Source organism: Geospiza fortis, unplaced genomic scaffold (assembly GCF_000277835.1).
Source record: "Geospiza fortis unplaced genomic scaffold, GeoFor_1.0 scaffold891, whole genome shotgun sequence".
Lineage (NCBI taxonomy): Eukaryota > Metazoa > Chordata > Aves > Passeriformes > Thraupidae > Geospiza > Geospiza fortis.
In genome coordinates, this window is record NW_005054649.1 from 26,215 (window position 1) to 26,619 (window position 405).

At 73.8% G+C, this 405-nt stretch overlaps 1 protein-coding gene across 1 annotated transcript in view; it reads left to right on the top strand.

The window, feature by feature from the left end:
* The first annotated feature begins 53 nt into the window (after positions 1-53).
* The window catches only part of SLC4A2 (solute carrier family 4 member 2), a 12,560-nt gene continuing 12,208 nt past the window's right edge, over positions 54-405 (top strand). Inside the window, 1 exon segment of the mRNA XM_031064896.1 lies at positions 54-218. Within this exon segment, the coding sequence (XP_030920756.1) occupies positions 159-218 (60 nt within the window). The 5' untranslated portion in view covers positions 54-158.

Consider the following 405-nt stretch of genomic DNA (forward strand, 5'->3'; position numbering starts at 1 on the left):
CCGGGGGGGGGCCGGCCCCGGCCCCCGCCCGCGGCACGGCTCGGGGCACCCCCTGATCGCCCGTGTGCCCCCAGGTTATGCTGCCCCGAGAGCGTCCCCTGAGCCCCCGCGAGAAGGAAAAGGGCTAAGCCGGCCGTGCCGGGGGCCGTGCCAGCGCCATGACCCACTCCCAGGTGTCTTCCGAGCTTCACCACATCGTCTCCTCAGCCTTCCAGAGCGTAAGTGCCACCGCGGGGCGGGGGGTGAGAGGCTGCAGCCCCTGACCGTGCCTGGAGGGGGGACAGGTGTCGTGGCACAGCCCCTGACCGTGCCTGGAGGGGGGACAGGTGTCGTGGCACAGCCCGTGGTGCACCGGGGGGATGCCCGACTGCGGGGCTGTGGGTGCTGGCAGGGCCCAGTGCCACC